At 44.0% G+C, this 24,398-nt stretch overlaps 2 protein-coding genes across 28 annotated transcripts in view; one reads left to right on the forward strand and one right to left on the reverse strand.

Annotated features, from left to right (window-relative positions):
- The window catches only part of Klhdc1 (kelch domain containing 1), a 95,250-nt gene that overhangs the window by 13,834 nt on the left and 57,018 nt on the right, over nucleotides 1-24,398 (forward strand). The window lies entirely within an intron of this gene.
- Pole2 (DNA polymerase epsilon 2, accessory subunit) overlaps nucleotides 1-24,398 on the reverse strand; it is a 38,070-nt gene that overhangs the window by 9,347 nt on the left and 4,325 nt on the right. For 3 of the 27 annotated variants that reach the window (XM_063261685.1, XM_063261681.1, XM_063261683.1), the window contains exons 3-14: nucleotides 22,914-23,103; nucleotides 22,228-22,438; nucleotides 20,806-21,033; nucleotides 18,709-18,970; nucleotides 13,513-13,613; nucleotides 10,443-10,518; nucleotides 9,720-9,797; nucleotides 9,277-9,370; nucleotides 3,265-3,339; nucleotides 1,477-1,560; nucleotides 867-923; nucleotides 198-246 (exon numbers count right to left, since the gene is read on the reverse strand). In XM_063261685.1, the coding sequence (XP_063117755.1) occupies nucleotides 198-246; nucleotides 867-923; nucleotides 1,477-1,560; nucleotides 3,265-3,339; nucleotides 9,277-9,370; nucleotides 9,720-9,797; nucleotides 10,443-10,507 (502 nt within the window). In that variant the 5' untranslated portion in view covers nucleotides 10,508-10,518; nucleotides 13,513-13,613; nucleotides 18,709-18,970; ... (1 more) ...; nucleotides 22,228-22,438; nucleotides 22,914-23,103. Of the gene's footprint in view, nucleotides 1-197; nucleotides 247-866; nucleotides 924-1,476; nucleotides 1,561-3,264; nucleotides 3,340-9,276; nucleotides 9,371-9,719; nucleotides 9,798-10,442; nucleotides 10,519-13,512; nucleotides 13,614-15,209; nucleotides 15,306-18,708; nucleotides 21,057-22,227; nucleotides 22,439-22,913; nucleotides 23,104-24,398 lie in introns of those variants that run through there. The other 24 variants (XM_063261701.1, XM_063261688.1, XM_063261694.1 and 21 more) reach the window with 14 other exon arrangements.

Consider the following 24,398-nt stretch of genomic DNA (forward strand, 5'->3'; position numbering starts at 1 on the left):
CACAGCTTTCTCCCCTGTCTGATCTCAAGGTGCTTTCCCAGCCCTGAAAGTTCCTCAGCCTGGTTCTGAAGAGTCACCTTCTCACAAGGTCACGTTCTCACGGTGAATACCCTCTGGAATTCCATCTTAAGGTGTCTTCCCCAAGTAGGGACAGTTTTACTGTCAAGCAGGGACATGCCAAGGGCAAGCACACTCACCTTCGGCCAGCACAAAGCATGCCTCAGTGTATAGGCCACTGTGGAACTGGTACAGAGCAGCTGAGGAACAATCCAAGTCTATGCCCAGAACGGTAAGCAGGTCGGTAGACAGTCTGAGCCCTAAGGGATCTCTAGCTTTGCGCTGATTTACATTTCTCTTAGGGGCTTATGTTGAAGGGAGGAAGTCTTTTTAATTGGAGGGAAAAGTTGAGACATGTAGCTCAGGCTGGCCTCAAAACTCCTAAAACTTCTCTGCTTCCCAAATGCTAGAATTACAAGTATGCACCCCCTGGCCTCAAAAGGACTCTTAATAATAAACTGCAGTGTTCTGAGCTGCCATGAGGGTGCTGGGAATTTAACTCAGATCCTATAGCAGCCAGTGCTCTTAACTGTTGAGCCATCTCTCCAGCCCCATCTCACCCCTTTTTTGGGAGACAGGGTCTCGCTATGTAGCCTGGCTGGCCTGGAGCTCACTATACAGACAAAGTTGACCTTAAATTTACAGAGATCCACTTCTGCCTCTGCCTCTGCCCCTATGTCCCTCTGCCCCTCTGCCCCCCTGCCCCTGCCCCTGCCCCTGCCCCTGCCCCTGCCTCCCGAGCGCTGGGATTAAAAGTGTGTACCATCCTGGACAGTGTGTATCTGGACAGAATTTTTTTTAAAGGATATAGCTTTACTAAGGTCCAGCTGTACAGTTCCAGTAGGGTCTTCCAGGAAAAACTTCCCCTAAAACACAATCAAATGAAATATGCTCACATTTGTATAAAAACGAATACTATTACAAATGATTAACATAGTACCTAGTGTGACAACAGGATACATTAGAGAGAAGTGGATCTGCAGATATGACTAATTTCTAGTCCACACTTTTCTGTCTATTTACTGGCAACCTCAGACTAACCACTTACCTGAGACTGGCAGACATTAAGGAACAACTGTTGCAAACCACAGGGTGTCGAGGAAGGCCCCGGCTGGTTACCATTCAGCCTTACCAGATGCCTTAGGCTAAGAGAATGACCAGAACCTCCAGGCCACCAGGATGTGGTCAGCAGATTGCTTACTTGGAAACCCAGACTCAGTTCAGGCAGAGGTCAGTGGGGCCGTACCTGGAAGCTATGCAAATCCACACCTGGACAGTCTTCCCACTAACACCGCAGCACCCGGAGCCAGGCGACGGGGTTATTACTGATCACGCTCTCTATGGAAAAGCATTGCCACAGCAATGCATCGCCAACTCCCGTCCAAAAACAAAAGACAAAGCCTGCCAATCTTCACTTACCTCTTTCAACTGGGTTATCATTCCAAGGACAATCACGTCACCAACTTTACTCGTACTACCCAGCAAAGTTTCTATTGTTTTAAGCTAAAATAAAACAGAAGAAAAACTTAAAGACTACAAGCATATTCCAATTTTCTTAAAAGTAAGCGTTGAGGGGTTGGGGATTTAGCTCAGCGGTAGAGCGCTTGCCTAGCAAGCGCAAGACCCTGGGTTCGGTCCCCAGCTCCGGAAAAAAAAAAAAAAGTAAGCGTTGAGTATGTTTCACTATGTACAGCTGCTTTGGGACAGGAAGATTAATCAGCAGGTTTAATTTTAGCCTACGAAAAGCTAGAGTAAGCAGAAATGTAACAAAGACAACATGGGTACTCATGCCTAAGGAGGCAGGAGGGCTGTGTCTGAGGCCAGCCTGTGAGGTCCAGGACAGACGGGATGGTCTATTAGTGTCTCCTCTTTGTGTGCCCCCACTGAACATTAACTTTTGTTAGTTTCTGGTTTTTGAAACGGAGTCCCATGAAGCCCAGGCCAGCTTTGGACTCACTACAGCACTGAGGATGAGCCTCAATTCACTCTCCTGCCTCTACCTGCATGCTGGGATCGCAGGTCCGCACCACCACTCTCAAGCAGTAGTCTGAACTGCTGTTCCAGTAACTCCTCAGCATAATGAATTCTGACCTACCAAGGAAGAGAACCTAATGAACACTGAATAGGAGGGGGCCCCTTCAAAATCCATCTAGAGCCTCAGAAAATGGGGAGGCACAGACAGCAGGAGCAAGGGCCATCCCTAAGTGGGATCCTGAGTGCTAGAGAAGAAGACAGACAGACTGACAGTGGTCAGGCAGACTGCTGGAACTAAAACAACAGTGCTGTCTAGGACTCACCGTGGAAGTTGCACGGGGTGGGGGGGTGGGGGGACAGCTTCTCCACTCAACTTCAACAACTCAAGGGCCCATCTGCGTCCTCACATTCACTCTATTGTCTCTTCGGTACATGGGGTGGGGGTGCGGGATGCAGTATTGAAACCAAAGTTCCTTTAAGTTCTCCCTACAATGGCTATGGCGTGGCACATTTTAGCCCAACTGGTCTGTGCTTCGTGGTGATCAAAAAAAGGACAGGAAACAACCAACATTCTGAGCAAGGGCGTGGAGGGTGAGAAGCCGCTCAGAAAGCCATGCAGGACTTGGTTTGGAGGCCGGAGACTATGGGTGCTTCCCGGCCCCAGGCACCAAAGTTGGAGCAGTAACTTCCTCTGAAGCACTACAGAGCCCACATTAGGCACGGCCTCACCAGCAACCGTCATATAGCGGTGCCTACAAACCAGCTGAATGGGTTCGCAGGCTATTTTCACTTAAATTTCAATGAATTACCCAGGCACAGTGGTGCATGCTCTAATCCCAGCACTGAGAGACAGAGGTTTGCCTGTGTTTGGGCCAACCCCGTCTATATAGCAAGTTCCAGGCCAGCCAGGGAACATACTGAGATCTTGTCTCAAGCAAAAAATGAAAAAAAAAAAAGTTTTTTGACTGAATTAAAAGTAGCCAGGCAGGCGGGACGAGTCACTGGGGAAAAGCATTGCCACCAAACATAATGATCAGGTCCCACACGGTGGAACCAAGAACCAACTCTGACTTCCACATGTGTCACATCACACGAGTACACACTAAAGTAAGTGTACAAAGGAGCAGCCACGAGTTGCATTGGTAGATACACCCCCTAATTAATTAAGACAACATCCAAACCTAATTAATTAAGACAACGTGCAAACCTAATTAATTAAGACAACGTGCAAACCTGGAATTTGCTTCCACTTTCGTCGGGGTGTGAGCCTATCACTGGAGGAGTGAACAATTCATGTCTGTGCGTCCTCTGGAACAAAGAGATCCTTATGAATGACTGAACTAGACATTTAAAAGAAAGATTCATTACAACACAGGAGACAAGCAACGCCTCAAGCTCTCACAGTTGGTTATTCTCCACACATCTGAAAACCACTATTAATAAAACAGCATGCAAATCCCTGGAGATTCCCCCACTGCAAACCTGGGGCCTAGCTCCAACGCCAATGACCACAGACCTATGGCAGCTCCACATTAGTTCGTTTCTCATCTAACCCTGCAACCCTGTCTGACATAAGAGCTTGAGGAGGGTTTAACTAGGCTCCGGGGTGAGAGCCAGAGTCACACTAGCCATGAAGAATACTGAAGGAATGTCTGGCCCTTGTTGTCTTGCTTTGCTTGTATTCAGTCCGGCGGATGGTGCTGCCCACGCTGGAGTGGGGAGGATGCTAAATCCCGTCATGCCCCCTCGAAGTACCCTCACAAACACAGCCAGCAGTATTCTCAGCCATGTCTTGCTCCAGTCAGACTCACAGTCACAAGTAACCACCAGTCTGCAACCAAGCCTCAGAAAGCACCCAATCTCGTCAAGACTGACTACCACCCACCACCCCATACAAAGTTTAGTGTGAGTGTGCACAAGGTCGACTGTTAGATGAGGTGCAAGCGACTAGTTAGGACTGTCTGTCCCCTCCCATCACTCACGAACTCTGGGCAGGCGGATGCCCCTTTCCCCTCTAAAGACAGCCCAGGCCTGAAAGATGAAAGCAGAGCCATGGACTGACGCAAGGGTGAGCAAGTGAGAGATGGTCAAGCCTCTGCCAGGACTCCAGGACAACAGCATTCTGTCTGGCTGTTGCCATGGCTACCAGTGGCCATTTCCATCACCCCATAAGGAGAACTTTTTGAAAGGATAATCCTTTTTGCAAAAAAGGTGCACTAGAACCCAAACCTGGCAACATACCAGGGCCAACATGGCTCCCATCTTTTGTCCCCGATGCAAAGGTCTAATAAAAGGTGACAAGGTCTAATAAAAGGATAATAATAATAACAACAATAGTAATTTTTAAACGCTGAGATACAGAAAAGACAGAAGCTTTATGACATTTGTTGTATGAGCAACTGGATCCAGCCAGGCATAAAACCACAGCCTCTAGTCTTCCTGGTGATACAGGCCAAACTGATACATTCCTTCTTCGGTTTTAGTCACTTTTGAGTAGTTTTTCACAATCTTAAATTGAAAACAAAATGCTTAGCTGAAGAGCTGGAGACATGGCTCAGCTGTCTCCAGCTGCCTGGGGTGCACAAAGCTCTCTCTCGGTTCCGCCCTTAACACCAGAGGACTTCTGGCCATGGTGGCACATGCCTGTAATCCCAGCACTGCAGAGGCAGAGCAGGAAAATCAGAAGTTCAAGGTCACCCTAAACAGTGAATCTGGGCTAGCCCAAGAAGCTAGAGACACTCTCTGAAAATAAATCTGAAGTAGAATAATGACAGACAAATTTGTTTCAGGAAAATAAATACAGTGAAAATGGTGAGCAGACTTCAGTTCACATCTGATCTCACAGCTGAGGAACACAAAAGGAAGGGCTAAGTGACTCACTCGAAACACCGTAGGCCGAAATCTATGAGGAGGGCCTGGGGCAAGAAGATCTGGAGTTGGGCTGAGGGAACTTAAGGCCAACGTTCTCACACAAGCAACAGCATGTCTCAGACACGAGAGGGAGGAAAAAAGTGATTGACAGCTAATTGATCACATCTCTGTTAAGAGCAGGAGGCAAACGTTGCAGAGTAAAAACAAACAGGAACCTGTGGTAGGCCGGTCAGTTTGAATAATTGGGTTTCACAGTAAGTTACACTGTTACACAGTAGTTACACTGCTCAATGGGCTTGGTAAGAAACAAACTGCATCCAACCAGAGACCAAGAGAGGCTGCAGGTGGTAAGCAGCACAACCGTGGTTGTAAGTTGGCAGAACCAATACTGTAAAAACGGCTGTATTACCAAAAACAACATGTACATTCAATACAGTCCCCATCAAAATTCCAATGCCATTCTGGATAGAAACAGAAACAAACAAAAATAAAACCTACAATTCTTATGAAAGCACAAAAGCCCTGAAGAGCAAAAGCAATCCTGAGTGAGAACGGTCCCCTATTTCAAGCTATGCTACAGAGTCATAGTAACAAAACCTGCATGGTACCGGGACAAAAACACACACGCCAACCGACAGACCAGAACCCAGGACCCAGAAATAACCCATAAAGTCACAGCCACCAAATTTTCAAAAGGTGCCAGAAATACACCTTGGAGAAAGGAGAGACTCTCTGACAAATGGTGCTGGGAACCTGGGTATCCACACACAGAACGAAACCTGGTTTGTCTGTCTCATACTGTACAAAGAGTCAGTTCACAATGACTCAAAGACCTTAATCTAAGAGATGAGCCTTCGAAACTACTAAGAGGAAGCAGGAAAAAAAAAACCACTTCAAGACAGAGACCGAGTTGACAGCTTACTGGATAGGATGCCAACAGCTCAGGTTACATTAACCAGATCCAGAAAATGGGACTGTGTCAAAATTAAAGGCTTGGGAGATGGCCGGTGGGTAAGCAGCCGCACAGGCAAGGAGACCTGAGTTCAGATCCCCAGTACCTACCGGAAAAGCTCAGCGTGGCTGTGCACACCAGTAACCCCAATGCTGAGGAAATGGTGGAAATGGACACAGTGGGACCACTGGGACATGCTGGCCACTACCCCAGCTGGAAAGCAAGCTCCAGATTCAGCAAGAGACACTCGACAGAGAGTAAGAGAGACTGCAGAGGAGGACAATGAGTGTCCTCTAGGTTTTGCCTGTAGGTGCATGGGGACACACCCTATGCTTGCGTACACACTCAGACAAACACACAAACAAAAAAACACATTCAGAAATAACCAACATCCGCCAAGCGGTGGTGGTGTACACGTTTAATCCCAGCGCTCAGGAGGCAGAGGCGGGCAGATCTCTATGAGATAGAAGCCAGCCCAGTCTACAGAGTGAGTTCCAAGCCTGAGCTCAATCCCTGGAACCTATGGAAAAGTGGAAGGGACAACCTACTCCCAAAAGTTGTCCTCCACAAAAGGGCAACGGCATGTGTGGTCCCCAAACATCATACACACAGAGATAGCAATAAATGAAAGTTTAGAAAGGAGAAATGTAAATAAAGCAACACTGAGGTTGTGTCTCACCCCAGCTAGGTTGGCTATGGAGAAACCTGAAATAGAGATGACCCCACAGTGACGAGTGCCTCCTGCTCTCCCAGAGGACCTGGCTTCATTTCCCAGCATTCACTAGGTGTTGAGGTTTGCTCTTCTGCTATGCATTATAATAATGCTGACACTGGCCTCCAAGATCTGGTTGCCCCCAGGGACAAGGAGATTCTCATATGGATCCAAGTGACACTATGTAATCTTGCCCCCCCAAGTTATGCCTGATTGGGGAAGATGCCTACAGCCTAGAGGTGGGCAACAGAGGACAGGCAGTTTTGGTTCCCAGTCTGGGGGTCTGAGCAGAGACCACGAAAAGAAAAAGGGAGCGGGTGGAGAGAGAAGACAACACCATGGGTTGGGGAGTCATGAAAAAATGGCCATGGGGGCTGGCTAATTGGAGTTAAGAGCAGCCCAGAGGAAACACAGTAAGTTATAACTTGGGGTTATGGATGGGGAAGTAAATGCCAATAGCTTAGAGGGCAGATATCTGCCCAGCTCTAGTGAGTTACGGACTTATTATAGATATAAAGGTTGTGTGTCTTTTATCTGGGAACTGAATGGTCAAAGGCAGAATAGAAAACCCCAGTTGAGGTTAAATATTTACTACAACACATAGGCAGCTTACAGTTTCCTCCAACACCTGCTCCAGAAGAGCCAACATGCACTTCCAACCGCTGAGAATATCTACATACATAACGCAGACACCCACAGAGAGACACACGTACACAAATAAAAGTCTTTTTAAAAAGAAACAAATTTCAGTGGTAATGCCAAATAGGAGGAGATGCACAGACACACCCTATGCACTGTGGATGAGAACATCACTCCAGCAACGGAGGGAATCAGTGTGGACGCTTGACACAAAGTAAACTAGAACAGGCTGGGGATGTGGCTCAATGCGAATCAGGCTGGCCTTGGTCCACAGACAGACAGACAGACAGACAGACAGACAGTCATGTGCACATGTGCGTGCGCATGTGTGCACATGCACACACACACAGACACATACACACACCCCATGTGATCATGCTGCATGAGTCCTGGCATACACTGGAAGGCAGCAAAGCCAGCTGACACACACAATGGAATATTATTCAGCCACAAAGAACAAACTCATCCTCAGATGTGCGGACAGAGCTGGAGAGCATCCTACACTAAATAAACAATCTTGGGAAGGAGGAATCATTGTATGTTCACTCTCACACTCAGAAAGACAAGAAAGTAGACAAGGGATCATGAAGGAGAGAAGACGAGAGTGACTGATGGGAAGAGAGGTGAGATCAAAGGACACGTTCATAATGAAACCCAACATTTTGTACAATAATAAAAAAAGAAGGAAAGCTTCAAAATGATAGAGGGATTTGAGACGGGTCTTCCAGAACTGGGGAGTTCACAGTGGGTTTCTGGAGTCAGAAGTACAGCCAACAGTATAAGCAAAGGGACAGAAACAGAAGAGCAAACAGTTTCCATCTGCCTCCAGCCAAACAGAGCCAAGTACAGAGGAGGCCAAAAGTGAATGATGGGAGATCTCAAGCACAGGCCTAAGTATTCCACTCCACAGCTGCAGCCGTCCTCAAAGATGCCCATGCAAAGCCATGAAGGGTCAGAGCTGCAGCTCAGGACGACTGCTCATGACAGAAGCTGCAGAGAACAGGAATTCTCAGACCTCCTGTGCTCCCACCACACGCCACCACCCCAGGCACCCCTGATCTGAACCTCTTGCCTTGCTGGGTCCACCTCCCTTTCTCTCTGGGTCTTTTACTCACAGCCCCAGTTCTTCACTCACTGCAGATGCCTGGTTCGCCCTTTTCTGCCCCTCATCTGCATTGATGTATCCACTCTTGACTATGTCGTTGTAGATGACTGGAACACAATCTGCCATAAATCCCTCACCTTATCTGTTTTTGTGGTACTGGGGATTGAGCCTAGGGTCCAATGCATGCCAGGCAAGCCCTGTACCACTGAGCTGTATCCACAGGACTTCCTGATTTCTGTTTTGACACAGGGCCTCCTTATATGCCCGGGCTACTACTGAACTCATTTTATAGTTTGCATAGAACTCCCTGAAACCCTCCCTGGTTCTTCTATTGAATACACTGTATAACTTTTAGAGCGCAACAAAATTCCCCCTTGCTTGAAGGGCATGTAGTGTGGGCTTTGGAGAGATGAGCAGACTGAGTCTGAATCCTATCCCAACTCTCTCCATGTGACCTTTGGGAAAGTCATGAAACCTCTCTAGCCTTCATAATCCTCACTTGTAGAACGGGGGTCGAGCATCCATGAGTCTATTCGCACTGGTGGACTAGGGAGGTGAATAAATAATGCATGCAAGGTGCTAAACAACGCCTGGCACTTCAACAGAAAGTATTAAGTTCTGGACATGCTCTTTAATATCAGTTAAGGGAAAGGTATTTCATATCTCTGTTCTCTCAATACGGTGTCAACCCCAGATCCTGTGAGGTCTACAGAAGGACCTTCTTTCCTTTTTCCTTCCTTCCTTTTTTGGACAGCGTCCTATTACATAGTCCCAATGCTGGCCTGGAACTAGCAGCTATCTTCTACCTCTGCAATCTCACGGATTGGGATTATACCTATGAGCCACCTAACCCAGCCTTGCATGACCAACTTTAATATACAAAAGTGAATCCTTTAAATAGCCTTGAGACTTCCCAAAGCTCTTTTCCCTCCCCAATTTATTGATGTCCTCCCATTCCCAACTTACCTGGTGTAAAATGGTGTATCGTTCACGGTACAGCTCGGCTTTGTCCCTTGCTGTTCCAAATATGGTTGGTGCAGCATGGTTAGTCATTGATAGACTAGAAAAAATATATATATAAAACACAATGTATATGTTTATATTCATGTATGTAACACAATATACTTTGTGAAAAAATATACAATTGAAATTAATTTAATCGATAAATAAAAAGATGGCCCAGTGGAGAAGTACAGTTGTTGCTCTTGCAGAGGCCCTGAGTTTAATTCTCTGGACTCATATGGTAGCTAAAAACAGTCTGTAACCCCAACTCCAGGGGATCCTCTTCTGAACTCCAGGAACACCAGGTACACACATGGTACACACTCAAACATGTAGGCAAACACTCATACACATAAAGTAAATCTTAAAGTCATTTTATATCAATAAATGAAACATGGTACACTTACGGAAGAAACTTTTTTCTTTCTGAATTATATATAAAATGTGGAATATCAAAAGCTCCAATGATATTGAAAATATGTTCTCTGAAAAACAACCCATAAAACAGTTCTGAACTTTAATTAAACTCAAATATTATAAGCATAATTCACATTATAATCTTTTGCACATAATACCTTGCCCATTTTCCTCAAGCCATGTATCAATTTTTTTTTATTGTGTCACAAATAATAAGAGGATCACATTTTTAGCTTGCCATTCTACTTTCGAGAGATACAAAGGAATGAGGAGTGATGATGCCTCCCACCCTCAACCGGCAACCCCACCCCAACCTCCCACTCTCACCTCCCACTGTACCTGACTCCTACACTCCCTGCACTAGAAAGACAGAAGCAAGAAAATCAAAATCCCAAGGCCAGCCTAGCCTGTCTCAAACAACCAACCAGTCAATTTTACTTTTGATGTTCAATTTAATTCATTTATAGCACACGGACTATTTAATCAGACTGACTAGAAACACACTATGTCAATAATATACAAATACTATAATCTCACTAGAAAACACAGTGAAGACAAATCACTTGATAATGAGATTTATAACATAGGCTGTCACTGCAAATGAAACATGTAATGACAACTTGTACTGTAGAAGTATTGAGCACTAACTGTTTTCCCATGAAAATAAGCACTCAGTAACCCTCCACAGGAAGATGTCCGTTTTACCCACGCACATAGTCTCATCAACAGACTGACTGCACTCCTGGACAGCTGCTTCCACTACAGATCGTTCGATCATGTTTGATGACACTGAAAAAGGAAGTTCAAAATTAAAACAGGCATGAAGACTTAGGTATGGTAGTTCCCACCTAGAAGCCTAGCACTTAGAATCTAGAGGAAGAAAAATCAAGAGTTCAGGTCTATCCCAGGCTACATAAGGAATCTGAGGCCAACTTGAGCTATATGAAACCTTGTCCCAAACAAAGGGATAAAAATTAGTTCTTTGGTTGGATATAGTAGCATACAGCAGTAATCCCAGCACTTTTGTAAAACATTCTCTCTCTCTCTCTCTCTCTCTCTCTCTCTCTCAAGTTTCATAAAGCTACATTCTATTTAAAACAAACAAAACAAAAACAACAAATAGAAAGATGGCCCAGGGTCTAAAAGCACCTGTTCTATTCCAATTTTTAGAGATAGGGTTTCAATATGTGGCCACAGCTGGCCTCAAACTCTTAGACCAGGCTGGCCTCACAGAGATCTACCTGCTTCTGCCTCTGCTAGGATTAAAGATGTACCACCACACCAGGCAAAAACAAACATCTTTATTTGTATAGCACTTCTGAAAATAACACACATTAAAAAAACAAAAAAAACAAAAACAAAAACAAAACAATTGTAGGATTTTTGCAATAGGTCAAATATCTCTTATTCGAAAATGTTTGACACAAGAAGAGGTTTGGATTTTTGACTTTTGCAGATTTTAGAATAATTGTATACTATAGATAAATGACATTTTGTAGGGATGGGACCTTAAGTCCAAATATTTATTATTTATTATTCATGTGTATTTATGTGCGCCAGCATAAATTTTTGTGCACAGCATGCGTGAAGGAGCCCACAGAAGCCAGAAGAAAACATTCAATCCCCTAGAATTGAGTTACAAGGGGTTGTGAGCCACCATGTGGTTGCTGGGAACTGAGTCTGGGTGCTCTACAAGGACAGTCAGTGCTCTTAAACATTGAGCCGTCTCTCTAGTCCATGAAATTCTTTTCTGGGCTTTTTTTTTTTAAAGATTTATTTATTTAATTTATGTATATAAGTAGCTGTCCTCAGACACACCAGAAGGGGGCATCATGTCCCATTACAGATGGCTGTGAGCTACCATGTAGTTGCTGGGAATTGAACTCAGGACCTCTGGAAGAGCAGCCAGTGCTCTCAACCTCTGAGCCATCTCTCCAGCTCTTGATGAACTTTTTTAAAACAGGGCCTCCAAACACAGTTCAGGCTGGCCTCCAGAGTGACTTTAGTACAAACACTTGCCAAAGGCTTGGCTTTTTTATGCTTTATGTATACTTTACACACAGCCTTAAGGAAGGTTCTTGTTACAATACTGTGACTCGTCATAAGAGGTCAAGTGAGAAACTGACCTGAAGACTTGGGAGCATTTCTGATTTTGGATTCCAAGTTTAGTTAAACCCATATACAGAAACTATTAGGTCAGAAAAATCATAAAGGTCATGTGTCGAACCCTATTTTCCTATGGTCAAATACAGTCATAATACCTTATTATCTAATAATGTGCCTCTGTTTTCTAAAGATTGTTTAGGAATATAAACTCAGTTAGCTTCAGTGAGGTTGGAGAAATATAACTTAATGGAGACTGCTGTGTTTCACTGTAACAAGACAAAGAGTAAATAAATGACAGCTCTCTTTCACTGCAGACTTGGTAAATCTACTACGGACACTGTCTTTAGTATTTTATAAACTTTATTCCATTAGACAGGTGCTCCACAGCACTGAGATCTACATGCCTGCTTTTTCTGTTTGTTCAGTTTGGGTTTATTGAGATGGTCTCACTGTGTAGCCCTGGCTGGCTTGGAACTCACTATGTAGACCAGGCTAGACCCAAACCCAGAGAGATCTGCTGCCTCTACCCCCCAGTGCTAGGATCAGGGTATACTACACACCCAGCAATACACCCATTTCTTATTGATGGGGAGAAGGACTTTGAGTACCAGCCCAAGGACACAGCTAAACAGGCTAAAGAGTAACACAAACTCAGGCCGGATCAGAAAGTGTCACTGTCTTCAGGAAGAATACCATGTGTGATTTGAAATTAATATACGATGATTAATAATAACCATGACTTCCTAAGCTTTTATTGGGAAGGGATTTATAAAGAGTATGTTTAAAATCCCACCTTTAGGGGTTGGGGATTTGGCTCAGAGGTAGAGCGCTTGCCTAGCAACCGCAAGGCCCTGGGTTTGGTCCCCAGCTCCGAAAAAGAGAGAGAGAGAGAAAAAAAAAAGCAAGGCTTAAAATCCCACCTTTAGAAGTGAGAGGAGGACTAATTCTCCTCTGTATCATGGACCACATGACTTTCTACATCACTGAAGATGCTAGCATCCACATCACAAAGGGCTAAAACTCCTGCTGGCGGTGGAAACATTGGTTCATTTCTCATTGCTAGGCCAGTGCCTGAGGTAGCAGACGAAGTATTTAACTGACAGACCAGGAAATGTAGGCCTTCTTTCTTTTCTCTTATTCCCCCAAACACTTAAGAGTATCTAACCTGACAAGCCAGTCACAGGTTTAAAGAGCAAAAGAGACCATTGGGGATCAGATAAGGGCCAACAACATGACTCGGCAGGTAAAAGCACTTGCCACAGAATTCTGGTGACATGAGACTGATCCTCAGACCCACATGGTAAAGGAAAGAACCCGCTCCAAAGTTGTTCAACCTCCACATATGTATCGAGGCACATGTGTACACACACACGCAAAATAATAACAACAACAACAATAATAATAAAATTCTTTAAAGGGCAAGAGCAAATTCAACAGTTAAATATAGAAAAGGTGCAGTGACAACTCCACCTCCCCAAGAGACTGAATTACAAAAGGAATAGAATATCCTGAGGTCACAACTGAACTGACCCCTTGGGAAAAGATACTACTGTGTGTAGATGTCAGAGCTCTGGACTATGTTAATAATAGAGCCTCAGTTTCCTTTTAGATCTAAATCAGGACACAAAGCTACACAAAGCTCTAACAATCTAAGCATCATCAGAAAAGGTTACTTACAGGGCTGCTTTTCAACTGCATCAATGATCTTTTCTAGGTTCTCCTCGAGCTCCAATTCAGTGACAGACTGGAGAGCTTCAGTGAGATACTTAGTGGCTTCACTAGTGAGAGGAAAAAAAATGATGAGACCATGAATTTCTCAGCATTCAGAACATGCCCATTCCCTTCTCCCTTCAAGTGGTTCTCATTTTGCCTACAGTTTCTGAATAAAACCACCCTTCCATCCCTGTGTAATAAAACTGGTGGTTGTAAATTTTTATTCAAATCTTATAAAACTCAAGCTTTATTAAAATCTAACATCACAGAAAATTCAGTTCTCCCTCTAACACTGAAGTGTCAATGCTTGAAACAGTTAATTAAAAAATAAGTGTACAGGGTTGGGGATTTAGCTCAGCGGTAGAGCGCTTGCCTACCGAGCGCAAGGCCCTGGGTTCGGTCCCCAGCTCCGAAAAAAAGAAAGAAGAAAAAAAAAAAAAGAAAAAAAAAGAAGTGTACAAGTAAAATAATATATCCCAGCATCAGATCCTGGTAAAATACCTTTTTAAAGTATCTACATGAGCTGGACATTTGAGATGATCCTATTGTGACTGGAGTGTATGAGACTCAAAGCTGAAACTCTGATTTAGGTTTTTGTTTGTTTTTCTAGACCGAGTTTCTGTGTACCCCTGGCTGAACTTACAGAGATTCACCTGCCTCTGCCCCTGGAGTGCTGAGATTAAAGTTGTGCTGGATTCCTGGCCTACAGTAAAAGCAGGCCAAACCATGAGTGCAGTTTTAGTCTCTAACCACAGGGTAACCTGTTACACTGGATAGCACACTGTCTTCCCGCAGTAAAGCTCTATGGTGTTTTATTCTACACACGGTGCTTTGAAGCTAAAAGATTTTTGAGTCTATGTCTCACTGAGTCAATTAATGAGCTTCCGACGGCTTAATAATAGTACACTTTAAGTGAAAGGAAAAGCTATTTCAATGAATCCTCTCTTCAAATGTCAAGGATAACCAAATTAAATTCATCACTTCTCCCCTACCCGCCCCCGGGTATACCCAGGCTGGCTTTTGGACACTACTGGGCAAAACATAAAGTTCACAGTTACGAAAACAAAACACTTAAACTGTCTCAAAAAGGTATACAGACCTCAGCAGGTACTTAAACGTAAAGTGTATTATAAAATATAAATTGTAATAAGAGAGCTCTTAGATATATGTTCATTCTTCAAGACTAAAAAGACACACTATCGCCAGGAAAACCTCCTTTAGGGGCAAATAATTGTAAGCTAGGAAATCTAAAAGAAAAAAACTAAAAACATTTCTCCAAGCAATACGAATCCCACACAGTGACGGGTTTGAGAGACTCAGACTCTAGAATATAAATTGCCAGCAGACATGCATATGGATTCACCCAGGTCTCTCCTTTGACAAATCTCTCTGTAACTTTCAGAAGTAACATTGTAATGACTCGCATCCTGCAGAGGCGGGGACCTACGCCGATCAGAAGCCAGCAAACCCACATCTCCGGCTCAGTTCCGCGCCGCAGCGCAGCTCCGCCCAGACTGGAAGGAACATTTGCACCCGGCGCCAGGGTCGCAGAAACCTAGGGAGGCTCTACAGCCTCAGATGCACCAGATCGACCTCGCCTCTTACGACAGAATGTTCTAGATAGGGCATTGCGGCGGGACAGGTTGCCTCTCGAGACTCACCTCCTGAGCAGCAAGCCCCGAAGCTTGAAAGCTGAGACCGTGCGGCTCCGCAGCCGCTCCGGCGCCATGTTTGAGATTTGGCGCCACCGCCGAAGCCCCGCCCTCCATGGGAGTGGACACGCCCGCTGCCCCGCCCTCGCCCCGCCCTGGCCTTATTCTTGGTCTAGTGAAGTGGGTTTTTGTCCCTTCAAACTGCAGGGGCCGAGGTGGAATCTCAGACCCTAGGTCTGAAACATGAAGCTACCTGCGCGCCCACCCTACCCAGGGACTAAAGCAAGAGTGGTCTGGGTGGGAACAAGCTTCCTTTATCCCAAATGCATTTTTGAATACTCAGCTCCCCACACTCTGCTACCCTCTTCTACTTCTCTGACTCTACCAAGCTTCCTTCCTGCACCCAGAATCTTAGCTTCGAGGCCATGAGAGTTGTAGAGCAGGCTTGTTTACCGGTTCTACACAAGCTCTGGAAATATTGTGTCTTCACCGTCTTCCCCAGCAGGTAGGTACTGTCCATCACGCTCATCCAACCACAGTTTTAGTTGAGGGCCTCTCCACAACCCTCTGCCATCAATTAGCAGTGCCCCACTTTTTTCATGACATCTTTTTTTTTTTTACGGGTAGAGTAACAAACCAAAGATTATGAATGGTTGGCTTGAGGTGAATTATCAGTGAGGTGGAGCCGCACTTAAATCGTTATTCTGAGTCCTACAAGCCGACTCAGTAGAGCACATTTTAAAATGTTTCCTCTTGCTGAGAGTGATGGCACATGCCTTTAATCCAAAAACTCAGAAGGCAGAGGCAGGAGATCTCTGTTAACACCCAGGCAACTTATTCTACAGAGTGAGTTTCAGTCCAGTCACCGGATCACAGTGAGACCTTATATATAAATACATACATATATACATACATACATACTTGTTCTGGTGAGACAAATAAACAATTGACTGTTTATAAGTGAGCATGCAACTTTATAGGATACAAGGAAGCTCTGGGCATAAGGTCACAGGTCTGTAATCTCAGCACTCAGAAGGGGGAGGTTGACTGACCAGGAGGTAAAGGCCATCCTCGAGGTCACAAGTTCAAAGCCTAAGATACCGGAGGCTTAGTGGGAGGGGAGAGGCAAATAAGAAAAGCACAAATGGTTCTACACAGGTATATGCAATTATCTCTGGGGCAAATAGTTAAGATCTTTTTGAAAAACAAAACAGTAAAGAGAAAACATTTGTATATTTGCTTGATTTTACATTTCAAAACTTTCAAAAAGTTAAACTAGACAAAAAAGATCCCAACTGTAGTGCTTTGAGTGAGAAACGCCCCCATAGGCTCTGGTGTTTAAACACTTGGTTCCCAGTTGGTGGCACTGTTTGGAGAGATTCTGGTGGTGCAGTTGTGCTGGACTAGGTGTGGTGTTTTGAATTAGTTTAGCCAAGTGAGGGCACTATTAGAAGGTGTGGCCTTGTTGGAGTATGGGTGTGGCCTTTTGAAGGAAGTGTGTCACTGTATGGGTGGGCAATGAGACCCTTCTCCTAGCTGCCTGGAAGCCGGGTCTTCTCCTATTTACCTTTAGAACTAGATGTAGAACCCTCAGCTCCTACTGTACCATGTCTGCCTGGACACTGCCATGCTCCCGCCTTGATGATAATGGACTGAACCTCTGAGCCTGTAAGCCAGCCCAATTAAATGTTGTCCTTTATAAGACTTGCCTCGATCATGGTGTCTGTTCTCAGCAGTGAAACCCTAAGTACAATTTGAGATTGCATAACTTCACCCCACTTCCAGCTCATTTTCTCTGGTGTTTGCATTTGAAGATGGGAGCTCTTAGCTTCCTGTTTCTGCCATGTGTTGCCATGATTCAGTGAGTAAACTGAGGACCTGAGTCTAATCCCCAGAGTCTACATAAATCCAGGTATGCTGCTGAGAATCTGTAATCCCAGCCTTCTTACAGCCAAATAAAAGATGGAGAGAGTAGGACTTTTAGAAGCTCGTGGACCAGCAGCAGTGAACAACTAAAAGTGTCTGAATCAAGATGGAAGTCAGTCTCTCTCTCTCTCTCTCTCTCTCTCTCTCTCTCTCTCTCTCTCTTAAAAGGATTAAACTTGTCCTGGGTGGCAATTATGCCCACCTCTCTCAGGAGTATACTTTATGAATTGCTCTACTGCAAGAGGACATTCTGGGGTGAACATATTACTGGAACACACTCTGCAGGCCAGCATTGGAGAGCTTACTGAGAGTGCAAACTGTAAAGGCAGTCATATGTGGTTGGGTGAGACGGTAGCCTGTAAAGTTGCCTATCTTGATTTGCTCTATGAATTTCAAATAGTGCAGGTGGCCTAGGGGGTTACAGTGAAATCACAGAAACCTTTAAACAGCTAGACAGGGTAAAGATAGATTACCCTTTCAAAAACCAGAGGGTTGGAAGTCGGGAGGGGGTGTGGGGGCTGTGAAAAAACAAGAGACTCCTGGAGAGTTAGAGTGGATTCTGGAAAATTGAGTAAAGAAGTGACCAGTGTACCCCACATCACTCTTTCAACACAGCAGTTATTAATAAGTGATGGCATCTCTCTATATGGCACTTGACCCTGCTAATAACCTTTTCCAGTAGTCCTTGAGCATGAATATCCCAAGACTAATTTACATTCACTGGTATGAAGGACAGTTCACAGGAGTTGGGGGTTTCGCTCAGTGGTTAGAGCACTTGCCTAGCAAGTGCAAGGCCCTGGGTTCAGTCCTCAGCTCCCCCCCCAAAAAAAGTTGTGTTCTCTAAATTCTAAAAAATCTAAAACCATGAAGGACAGTTCACTTCCAGACACCGCCACCAAGGCACCTCCACCAAGGTTACCACCTCAGGCACAGTAAAGACAGATTACCACAGCACGGAGGTGTCAGGGGATAGTGACCCAGAACCTTGCTTGGTTATCCTGCCTATTTCCACTAAAAAGGTCATTATATAGATGAAGTGGTGCAAAATGGGGTGTTTTACAGCTTTATAGAAACATTTGAGAGGCTGGAAGATAGCTCAGCTGATAAAGTGCCGGCCACTCAAACACGAGGACCTGAGTTCAGATCTCTAGCACCCACATAAAAGTTGGGCATGGTCTTCGGCATCCGAGCAAAGAGGGCGAAAGAAGCCGCAGATCAAGATGTTGAGAAGAAGTAATGCGCGGCTGGAGAGCTGTAATAAATTTTCCATAAAGCAAAAAAAAAAAAAGTTGGGCATGGTAACATACCTGTAGTTTTAGCACTGGGGTGAGGCAGAGACAGATGGATTCCCAGAACTAGCTGGACACACACACATGCTGACTCATGCACACACTCACATGCATATTTGCCCGAGGCCAGCTCCAGCATTTCTGTTCTCTTATAAAGGTAGCTGAGTGGAAAGAGTGCAGGCCAGGGAATGTGCAAGACTTGGTCTTGCAAGATATCAGGGTTGCTTCTATTAGAATAATAATGTTTATTTAATCTTAATTTAAATTCCTTTTGCAACAGTAGCAGGGCCTACCTGTCTGAGTTCCTCTAAAGCCAGAAACTGCAAGTCTCTAGTATTTAGCACCTCATCATAAAACAGCAGGAGGTTAAGCAAAGTAGCCTTTGTTCATATCTCCATGGCTCAGACTGTGAGTTTATACAACTCCCAGTCTGCTAGTGAAAGTCACAGGAAGAAAAGAGGACACTTTGATAATCTTTATTTCTAAGTTCGTCTTCTCCAAAGATTCTTTCCAAAAAAATTCTCTCTCCACTCTTTGTCCTCAGGACTTATACATCTGTCAGAACACATGAGCACATGGTAAAAAGTCCACCTTGAGTTTACATATAAATTCAAATCATGAATTAAATAAGGAGTTTACAACAGAGATGTTTACATATGTTCCCATTAAGACTAGACATTCATTTTCTGTCACTAGCTTTACAGGTTCATGGAAAGTTCTTGTAAGTTATCATTGAAGTTTTGTATAGACAAACCCAGTCAACATTTTGTCTTCTGTCCTTACACCCACAATGAATCATTAGTTCTCTTTTATGACCTTTGGTCAATTACTGTGTAGCCTCTTGAAATGTGTTCTAAATTGTATATACCTGCTTTCTATCTCAGAAGCAACTTAACTCATGACATGTGGAGACTGACAGAGTTCTCACTGCAGTTTTCATATCAGAGAAGGTTTTAATAGCAACCCTATTATAAAGTACTTAATAATTACTAATATAATTTTAGGAATTCTTATAGGATTATCATTAAGCAATAAGAAATCATCTATTTGTCTATATAGCATCACTACAAGACAACATATTGTCATTGATCTGCAGAAATCTGCTCAAAAGGGTGGGTGGATACCTAGTGACTGTTATATATATTTAATAATAATAGGAAAAGCATATTAATAGTAGGAATCTTTCCTAAACTGTAGTCTCTTCGACCTTGCCTAGAAGGGCTCATCTAAAATGCTTTTACAGTCCATGGTGAAACCATCTTAGGAAGATAACCTGCTAGCTTTTAGCTTCTCATAGATGGTTTCTGGCACACATTTGCCCATACACACTGTATACATACAAAGTTTTAAAAGTAATACTAAAGAGAAAGGAATCTGAAAGATTAGGTATTCATTTTCTGTCATTAGCTTTACAGGTTCATGAAGAGTTCTTATGATTAAGTTATCATTGAAGTTTTGTATAAATAAACCCAGTCAATATTTTGTCTTCTGTCCTTGCACCCACAATAAATCATTAGTTCCCTTTTATGACGTTTGGTTAAGGTACCTATTGGTACCTAACAGTGAGGTTGAGGATGGGTATGGTTATGCACACCTTTAATCCCAGCACTTTGAAGGGAAAGGCAGATGGATCTCTGTGGGTCCAATACCAACCAACTCTGTCTCAAAAACAAACTAAACAAACAAAAACTAGCAGCTTGGGGCTGGAGAGATGGCTTACAGGTTAAGAGCACTGACTGCTCTTCCAGAGGTCCTGAGTTCAATTCCCAGCAACCACCTGGTGGCTCATAACCATCTGTAATGGGGATCCAATGCCCTTTTCTGTTGAGTCTGAAGACAGCAACTGTGTACTCACATACATAAAATAAAATATAAATTAAAAAAAAACTAGCAGTTTGGAGCTGAAGAAATGGCTCAACAGACTCAAACCCACATGGCAGTTCCTGGAGCCCACATTACCATGTGAGTAATTACCACATTACTCACAATGATCTATAATTCTAGTTCTGCTCTCCACTGGCACTGCACACACATGGTTTTCATGCACATACATACAGGTAAAAACATCCATACACATAAAATAAATCTTTTTAAAAATTATGGAGGCCATGCACACCTTTAATCCCAACACTCAGGAGGCAGAAGCAGGTGGAGGGTCTCTGTGAGTTTGAGGCCATCTTGGTCTATATAATGAGTTTCAGGCAGCCAGAGCTGAATGGACTCTATCTCAAAACAAAACAAAACAACAACAAAAGGAATAAAAAAGGAGATAGGAGATCAGTCCCAATTAGGTGCAGGAGGGGAGGCAGGATTATAAAATTCGTGAAAGTGTTATAGCCTAGTAAGATATGTATGATACCAAAGTTGTTAAAATCATAAATCACCATTACCTGTGACCGTAAAACAGGTGCAGACATTTGCAGAGCTCCTAAGCCATTGATATGATTTTATTTTCCACTTCACCCAGGTTACCCATCCTTTTAGTAACTTGATAAAGGGGGGAGGGCACCTGTGGAGCTGGGACAGAAAGGCTTGAGAAGTTTTGATCAGGCTAAATAGGTGTGCCCCATGACCTCGGTGACCATGTTAGAAGTTGCCAGAAGCTCAAACGGTGATATCTGGAAGTTATGGCAAAAGAAATCTGAGTATCAAAAGCAAACAGTTCCAATAAGGTTTTGGTCATGAACATGAGAAGGGGAAAAGCTGGCATATATTTCTAAAACAGAATTGCTAACTGTTTTTAAAGCATTGCAACAGGTGAACCCCATCACCCTTGGTAAAGACAGACTAGCAAAGCACAGGTTGAACTGAAAACTTCTAGGTCTCCTCCTGGGTGGCACAGACACAAACTCTATGAATGCATATTCACAACAATGAAGTGTGATATCAGTAATCCTGCCATGAATGCCATGAGGCTATGCTGGGATCAGTGTCCTCTGAAGCCAGTGTACCTTCATCAGTAACTGAGTCACAGCCAAGCCACTCCTGTTAATGCCTGGTACATGAATGACAACAGCAGGGGCACCAGACAAAAATGGGTGGCTATAGCAAAAGAAACCAGTAGGCTAAAAGTAGGGTTGTGTCTCAGTTACTGTGAAGAGACACCATGACCAAGGCAACTCTTGTATAAGAAAACATATAAGAGGCTTAATTTTAGAGGCTTAGTCCGTGATCATCAATGAGGAAGCAGACAGGTATGGTGCTGGGGCAGTAGCTGAGAGCTTTACATGCTGGTCTGCAAGGCCCAGACAGTGACACTGGGGACCAGGAATTGAAATATATGAACCTGTAGAGGCCATCACATATGGGCATGGGCATAGCTCGTGCAATGTGGCTGTGGAGTATCCATGCTGGCATATTCAGAGACACATCCACATAGAAACAGAAAACTGACAAGTTCCTGTTGGTTACCATAAGGACAACAGATATGGGGAAAGTATAGTATGAATGTCAGAATCCTAGTATCTTTCTACATAGTAGCCCATAGTTCATTGAGCTTTGCTGGAAATAAAAAGGTATATCCCTTTATTAAAGGACCATCTGCTTTCAAGTATCTTTGGGAGTCTGCCCACTAGGTTCATATTGACCACAGAGGAACCAGCATAGAAAACAGCTCATGCCACTGTCATTCCCATTAAATATTCCACTGTGCCGCAACATGTCCAAACACGCAAGGCTTGTTCTCAACTATGGCCGTAGCATAAGAATGTCATATTGAGGCAAATACATAAATCTACCCATCCTGTATGGTGTTGGCAAGTAAATCACATAGGACTTATGCCTGCCAGGGAGAGTTGTTAATATGCCCTTACCTGTGGACTGCTGCACACCTCTTGCAAGTATTTCCAGGAAATAAACATCAGGCAAGGCTGATGATCATCATCAAAGGTCTCATCTAACTCAAGGGTGTGTAGAGACATGCTCAGAGCATTGACAGTGATAGGGCACTCATTTCACGAACACTGGTGTGCAGAGCAGGGCTGAGGACAACAGCTCCAATGATACTTCCGCCTACTACAGGGGCTGGGTGGATTGAAAAGAAAAATGTATCACTAAACAGCTGTTAAAGAATTTGAATGGGGGCTGGGGATTTAGCTCAGTGGTAGAGCACTTGTCTAGCAAGCGCAAGGCCCAGAGTTCGGTCCCCAGCTCCGAAAAAAAAAAAAAAAGAAAAGAAAGAATTTGAATGAAGAGAGATGGCTCAGTGGTTAAGAGCACTGACTGCTCTTCCAGAGGTCCTGAGTTCAAATCCCAGCAACCACTGAAGACAGCTACAGTGTACTCATATATAATAAATAAATAATTATTTAAAAAACGAATTAGAATGAAGGTAATCTGCAAGAGTAGGGCACTCCCAGAAGTCACAGATTATTAAACAAATAAACAAGCAAACATACCAGTGTTGGGCCTGACCTACCACCTCACGAATTGTTTGCCAAGGAGGTCCCTGAAGTCCCCCAAACAATACAGACTATTGCTACTGCTATGTGTTGCTCACCAGAATTAGATGGTGTGATGGCTGTTCTTGGTTATCAACTGGACCACATCTGGAATGAACTAAAATCCAAAAATGGAGGGCACACCTGTGAGGGAGTTTTTGCTTAGTTTGAAGTAGGTAGATCCACTTCTAACGCAAATCTTGAGGTAGGAGACACACCTTCAATCTGGGCACCCCTTCTTCTGGAAGCCTGTGTAACGACGAGGAAGGAGGAAGCTATTCTCCTCACGGTTTGGAGCCTTTGGCAGGTCCCCAGAGTGACTCATGGGAGAGACCATTGGAACACGGCTCTATCATCATCTGGAGACAACTATTCTCCCTTTGGGAGACAGCTCTTGGCCTGTTACCGGGCCTGAGTTTGACAATGAGCCACCAAGTGACTGTGAGACCTGAGCTGCCCATAATGACCTGGGCATGCATGTTTTCTGACCCACCAAGGCATAAAGTAGGATGTGCACAGCAGCAATCTACTGTCAAATGGAAATTATATATATATGTATATGGAAATTATATACATATATATACGGTTATATATATGGTTTGTTATATATTATATTCTTGGTTTTATATATATATGGATATATATCACTTCCATTTGATAATAGTTGCATGCATACATGCATATATATATATATGTATATATATATATGTATGTATATATATATAAAATCAGGCCCAAGCACATGCAAGTTACATGAATAAGTTGCCCAAATATGTATGGTTTCAAATTTCTTGCCATCTTCTTTCAAGCATGCACCTATAGCCTCATGGAGTGCACCCTATGGTGGCCCTGAAGAGAAGACTATAGGTTAGTTTACTGGCGGTCTGCATGTTATGCAGGCACCACCCAGAAGTGGACAGCTGCAGCATTAGCACCCCTTTCCTGGGACAATCCTGAAAGAAACGAGTGAAGGGAAGTCTTCACAGTGGGCAAAACTATGGGTTATACACGGTTATACAGTTTGTTTGGAAGAAGAGGTGGCCAGATTGTACACTGTTCACTGATTCGTGGGCTGTAGCCAATGGTAGGTTGGTTGTTCAGGGACGTGGGAAGAGCTTGATTGGATAACAGGTAAGAAAGACATTGGGGAGGAAACATGTGGACAGATCTCACCAAAGGGCGAAGAATGTGAAGACACTTGTGCCCCAGGTAAATGCTCATCGAAAGGTGACTTCAGCCAGGGAGGCATTCAGTAATCAAGTGGATAGTATGACCCATTTTGTGGACAGTCAACTTCTTTCTCCAGCCATTCCTGTCATTGGTCACTGGGCTCATGAACAAACTGGCTATGGTCGGTTATGCATAGACTCAGCAAGGCAGACTTCCACTCATCAAGTATGACCTGGCTGCAGCTGCTGCCGGGTGCTAGATCTGCTATCAGCAGAGACCGACTTTAAGCCCCAGATATTGTGCCATTCTCTGGGATGACCAATCAGTGACCTACCTGGTGGCAGGTTGACCACATTGGACCATTTCACTTTGTT

Source organism: Rattus norvegicus, chromosome 6, assembly GCF_036323735.1.
Source record: "Rattus norvegicus strain BN/NHsdMcwi chromosome 6, GRCr8, whole genome shotgun sequence".
Lineage (NCBI taxonomy): Eukaryota > Metazoa > Chordata > Mammalia > Rodentia > Muridae > Rattus > Rattus norvegicus.